The sequence below is a fragment of the Cololabis saira genome, chromosome 8, assembly GCF_033807715.1.
Source record: "Cololabis saira isolate AMF1-May2022 chromosome 8, fColSai1.1, whole genome shotgun sequence".
Classification (NCBI taxonomy): domain Eukaryota; kingdom Metazoa; phylum Chordata; class Actinopteri; order Beloniformes; family Belonidae; genus Cololabis; species Cololabis saira.
The window spans coordinates 1,372,587-1,378,788 of record NC_084594.1 but is presented as its reverse complement, the minus strand read 5'-3'; the positions used below and the strand labels follow the sequence as shown (position 1 = coordinate 1,378,788).

At 48.3% G+C, this 6,202-nt stretch overlaps 1 protein-coding gene across 1 annotated transcript in view; it reads right to left on the bottom strand.

Annotated features, from left to right (window-relative positions):
• pxk (PX domain containing serine/threonine kinase) overlaps positions 1-6,202 on the bottom strand; it is a 39,751-nt gene that overhangs the window by 20,378 nt on the left and 13,171 nt on the right. Inside the window, exons 4-7 of the mRNA XM_061728339.1 lie at positions 4,899-5,085; positions 3,103-3,180; positions 2,942-3,015; positions 1,910-1,984 (exon numbers count right to left, since the gene is read on the bottom strand). Coding sequence (XP_061584323.1) covers positions 1,910-1,984; positions 2,942-3,015; positions 3,103-3,180; positions 4,899-5,085 — 414 coding nt within the window. The remainder of the gene's footprint in view (positions 1-1,909; positions 1,985-2,941; positions 3,016-3,102; positions 3,181-4,898; positions 5,086-6,202) is intronic.

The window sequence follows — 6,202 nt, the reverse complement described above, 5'->3', positions numbered from 1 at the left end:
TGTATTTACTGCATGCGTGCGTGCGTGCGCGCGTGCGTGCGTGCGTGCGTGCGTGCGTGCGTTCCCAGGTTCCCAGCCGTGAGGCTGCAGGACTGGGGGTCAGCTAAGGTCAAAGGTCTGACTTCCGGTTGCCACTGCAACAAGAACCTCACTGAAGAACCTGTCTGGTTTGGCTGGGAGAAAAACCCAGATTATGGCTTCTGACAAGTCTCAAATTACTCCGATTTGTTTTTGTTTTTTTTGTTTTTTTTTAAAGATTTTTTTGGGCTCTAGTGACCCTTTATTCAAGCTGCAGATATGAAAGGGGTAGAGAGAGAGATCGGGGATGACATGCAGCAAAGGTGCGCAGGCCGGGATTCGAACCTGCGACCACTGCAGGAGGACTGTAGCCTCAGTATATGAGCCGCTGCTTAACCCACTGCACCACCCATCGCTCCGATTTGTGATCAAACCGTAGCTCGTTGCAGAAAAACGAAAACATCGTTGGCCGCTCGGTGGCGCAGTGGGTTAAGCAGTGGGCCATATACTGAGGCTACAGTCCTCGTCCTGCAGCGGTCGCGGGTTCGAATCCAGCCCGCGCACCTTTGCTGCGTGTCTCCCCCGTTCTCTCTCTCTACCCCTTTCCAGTCTGCATCTTCAATAAAGGGCCACTAGAGCCCAAAAAAACCTTAAAAAAAAAAACAAAAAAACAAAAAAAAAAACAAAAACATCGTGAGAGACACAGAAGCCGGCAGATTCTGACAATCTTAATTTTATTCAGATATTCCTTAAAATGAGTGAGTAAGCTCAGTGCGAAGACAGAGTGAGATTCTTTTGAAGAAAACGTTTGATTACATTAGTGAATGGGGACTGAGACAGGTATTGGCGCTCTAGCCCCCCCCCCGTTTAAATTTTGTGCATACCCCGCCTGTCAAAGTCACATTTTATGAATCCCAACACCTATTACTACATTCTGACCAAAAATTATTGGTCTCCTTTTTACGGTTTGGCCGTGAGCTTGATTTACAAATAACATATATTAAGGTTATTTTTTGCTGTTTCTCACACTCTACCAACCGACATTCTGCACTCTAGATTTGACGAAAAAGTGATTTCCAGTCCTCGCTCGAGTGCTCATATTTTGAAAAGTTTACATCTTAGGAAAAAACTGTTTGGTGTTTTGGAGAGAAGAGAAGTTTCCCTCCCTTTTGAAGTTTGAATGACATTTCTACGTGCAGGTCTGAGAGAGCTAGGTGACTCAGAAAAAAGGTGAATTATTTTTTTTTACCTCCTCCCATCCGCTTTGAATGGGTTTTTTTGGCCGTTTTTTGGGAATAACTTTGGGGAAAATGGGAATTTCAACACCAAAAGTCATAGCACACTATTCCCGATTGAGACACACGTTTTGATATATGATGCGCCTGGGTTCCGAAATCTGGCCGGAAAATGAAAAATAAAAAACACGCAGGATAACAATAGATGCCTCGTGGCGCTAATAATAATAGTAGTAGTAGTAGCAGTAATAGTAGTATTATTATTATTATCATTATTAGTAGTAGTAGTAGTAGTAGTAGGTTAGGTTCTTATTGGGGGTTGTCGGGATACTTTATTCCTCCACTACGTGATACTACTACTGGTAATAATACTACTAGTGCTACTGATACAACTACTACTGGTAGTAACAGTAGTAGTTGTAGTAGTAGTAGTAGTAGTAGAAATAGCATTAGCAGTGGTAGTAGTAATATCAATAGTGATGGTAGTAGTTGTAGTAGCATTAATAGTATTAGTATTAGCAGTAGCAGTACTAGCAATAGTAGTAGTAGCAGTATTATTATTAGTAGTAGTAGTAGTAGGTTAGGTCAGGTTACTATGGAGGTCCAGGTTTTTAGGGGTCCAGTTCAGTCCAGTATGAGGGTCCAGTTCTACGTACCGGGAGGAGGGTCAGCAGCTTCAGGGCCGACTGCAGGTCTTTGTCTGACAGGAACTTATCCGGACCCAGATCCACCTGCAGGACCAGGAACCAGGACCAGGACCAGGACCAGAACCAGGACCAGAACCAGGAACCAGGACCAGGACCAGGAACCAGGACCAGAAAGGGAGAAGATCATTAATTACGACTTTTGACACGAGAGTCAGATACTCCCACGTACAAGGCACTCCCACACCATTAGCCACGCCCACATACACTCCCACACCATTAGCCCCGCCCCTTCCCAGGTTTGCCCCGCCCACTCCCAGCTCGACCGCCCCCCTCCCCGTTAGGCCCCGCCCCCTCTCGAGTAGGGCTGGGCGATATATCGAGATTTTAATATATATCGATATATTTTCAAACGTGATATGGTACGAGACAATATCGTTTAAATCGTTTTTTTTTTTAATGATGTTGATATAGCTTATTTTGTGACAAATTGACTTGAATGTTTTATTTGAGATTTGCACAAATGTTTTGTTATTTGCACAACTGTCAACCTCAGTGGAAAAGTCTGCCTGTTACTGTCTACATTGTATTAATTGCACAGTGTATTTTAATTTAATTGTTATGCAGGAAAGGGATATTTGTTTGATTTTATTCAAGAAGCATTTTTATTCTATATATGCAGGCAGTTTATTTTGATTTCATTTGTTTTATACATTTTGATATTGTGCAGACCTCTGTTAATAAAGGAACCTGTGTGACATTTGGCACGAGGCTTTGTATTAAAACTGACTGTTTTTTTAAGGGTTTGATCAGAAAAAAATGAAGCTAACAGAGATGCTAACAGAGATGCTAACAGAGATGCTAACAGAGATGCTATGCTATAATGCTTTGGGGGAAACCCCAATTATGGCACAGAAAAAATATGGATATATATCGAGTATCAACATTCAGCTAGAAAATATCCAGATATGACTTTTGGTCCATATCGCCCAGCCCTACTCTCGAGCCCCCGCCCCCTCCCCGTTAGGCTCCGCCCCTTCTCACCCAGCTCAGCAGGTACCGTTCCTTGGGCTGTGTCTTGTTTTTGACGAGGAAGTATCTCTTCCTGATCCTCCACCCTGGAGGAACAAATCAATTAATTATATTATACCATTATATATTAATAAATTAACTAAATAAATAAACTAAATCAATTAATTAATTACCGACGTCTCTCAGCGGCTCCAGAATCTCCCACTTTGGATCGGACCTGAAGAACATGGAGACCTGCTGGAGGGCGAGTTCTGGGGGGAGAGAGAGAGGGAGGGGTTACCATGGAGACCTGCTGGAGGGCGAGTTCTGGGGGGAGAGAGAGGGAGGGGTTACCATGGTAACAGAGGGGGGAGAGAGAGAGGGAGAGGTTACCATGGAGACCTGCTGGAGGGCGAGTTCTGGGGGGAGAGAGAGGGAGGGGTTACCATGGAGACCTGCTGGAGGGCGAGTTCTGGGGGGAGAGAGAGGGAGGGAGGGGTTACCATGGAGACCTGCTGGAGGGCGAGTTCTGGGGGGAGAGAGAGGGAGGGAGGGGTTACCATGGAGACCTGCTGGAGGGCGAGTTCTGGGGGGAGAGAGAGGGAAAGGTTACCGTGGTAACAGAGGGGGGAGAAAGAGAGGTTGCCGTGGTAACGACCACGTCTCTAGAGTGTTAGCGTCGCTCCATTGGTTACCCGTAAAATTCAGAATCCAATTTAAAATGTTATTACTTGCGTATAAAGCCCAAAACGGCTTAGCTCTGCAGTATTTACAAGACCTGATAGAGCCTTATGTTCCTGGCAGAGCTCTCCGCTCTCAGAGTGCAGGTTTACTCGTAGTTCCTAGAGTATCTAAATGTAGATTTGGAGGGCGGGCGTTCTGCTATCAGGCACCATTACTATGGAACCAACTTCCAATCTGGGTTAAGGAGGCTGACACCACCTCCACCTTTAAAACTAAACTTAAAACCTTTCTGTTTAGTAAAGCTTATAGTTAGTGTTTAGTAAACCTCTAGCTGGTGTTGGTAAATCTCTAGGTAGTGTAAACTCTAGTGTGTTAGAGTCAGTAGTCATAGTTGCAGCTATAGAACAAGACTATAATAGTTAGTCTCAAATATAGCTTGGTGGTAGATATGCTGCTATAGGCCTATGCTGCAGGGGGGCACCGACATGATCCGCTGGGCGGTGCCTCTCACCCTTCTTCTCCTCTCCTCTTCCCTGTCTCTCTTCTCCATCTCCATTTTTATCTATTATAAATATCTCATAGCTATCATTTTTGTCCATCGTTCCTGTAGTTTCTTGTGCCGGCCCCCCTTTTTTCTCTTTTGTGCATGTTTGCAGGCCGGAGCCTCAGGAGCTGCGTTCTGGCCTGTGTTCCCGGTCCCCCCCCCCATCCCCGGTCATCCCGCTGCTGCTTCCACCTGCCTGTCGTTACCCACCTGTGTAGTTGCAGCTGTAGTTTGTTACCCATCTGTGTAGTTTGTTACACACCTGTGTAGTTGCAGCTGTAGTTTGTTACACACCTGTGTAGTTGCAGCTGTAGTTTGTTACACACCTGTGTAGTTTGTTACACACCTGTGTAGTTTGTTACACACCTGTGTAGTTTGTTACACACCTGTGTAGTTTGTTACACACCTGTGTAGTTGCAGCTGTAGTTTGTTACACACCTGTGTAGTTGCAGCTGTAGTTTGTTACACACCTGTGTAGTTGCAGCTGTAGTTTGTTACACACCTGTGTAGTTTGTTACACACCTGTGTAGTTGCAGCTGTAGTTTGTTACACACCTGTGTAGTTGCAGCTGTAGTTTGTTACACACCTGTGTAGTTGCAGCTGTAGTTTGTTACACACCTGTGTAGTTTGTTACACACCTGTGTAGTTTGTTACACACCTGTGTAGTTTGTTACACACCTGTGTAGTTGCAGCTGTAGTTTGTTACACACCTGTGTAGTTGCAGCTGTAGTTTGTTACACACCTGTGTAGTTTGTTACACACCTGTGTAGTTGCAGCTGTAGTTTTCCGGGTCCAGGAACCTCCTCACCGCCAGGCAGGTGGACAGCAGGGCATGCTGGGTAATGTGGTCCAGGTAGGACTGCAGGCCGCGCTGCCGCTCCGCGATGAAGTCCCGCCCCATGTTCCCTATCAGCTTCTTGGGGGGGAGGGGCAGGGTGATCCCGCACACCTGGGGGGGTAAAGGGGCGGAGTTAGAGAGGTAACGCACACCTGGGGGGGAGGGGGCGGAGTTAGAGAGATAACGCACACCTGGGGGGGTAAAGGGGCGGAGTTAGAGAGGTAACGCACACCTGGGGGGGTAAAGGGGCGGAGTTAGAGAGGTAACGCACACCTGGGGGGGTAGAGGGGCGGAGTTATAGAGGTACTACACACCTGGGGGGGTAGAGGGGCGGAGTTAGAGAGGTAACGCACACCTGGGGGGGAGGGGGCGGAGTTAGAGAGATAACGCACACCTGGGGGGTTAGGGGGCGGAGTTAGAGAGGTAACGCACACCTGGGGGGGTAAAGGGGCGGAGTTAGAGAGATAACGCACACCTGGGGGGTTAGGGGGCGGAGTTAGAGAGGTAACGCACACCTGGGGGGGTAAAGGGGCGGAGTTAGAGAGATAACGCACACCTGGGGGGGTAAAGGGGCGGAGTTAGAGAGATAACGCACACCTGGGTGGGAGGGGGCGGAGTTAGAGAGGTACTACAGACCTGGGGGGGGTTAGGGGGCGGAGTTAGAGAGATACTACACACCTGGGGGGGAGGGGGCGGAGTTAGAGAGGTACTACACACCTGGGGGGGAGGGGGCGGAGTTAGAGAGGTAACGCACACCTGGGGGGGGTTAGAGAGGTACTACACACCTGGGGGGGAGGGGGCGGAGTTAGAGAGGTAACGCACACCTGGGGGGGAGTTAGAGAGGTACTACACACCTGGGGGGGAGTTAGAGAGGTACTACACACCTGGGGGGGAGTTAGAGAGGTACTGCACACCTGGGGGGGAGTTAGAGAGGTACCGCACACCTGGGGGGGAGTTAGAGAGGTACTACACACCTGGGGGGGAGTTAGAGAGGTACTGCACACCTGGGGGGTTAGGGGGCGGAGTTAGAGAGGTAACGCACACCTGGGGGGGAGTTAGAGAGGTACTACACACCTGGGGGGTTAGGGGGCGGAGTTAGAGAGGTAACGCACACCTGGGGGGGCGGAGTTACAGGGGCCGCTAGTCAGTTTCAGCTATGCTAGTCACAGTTTCAGCTCCGCTAGTCACAGTTTCAGCTCCGCTAGTCAGTTTCAGCTATGCTAGTCAC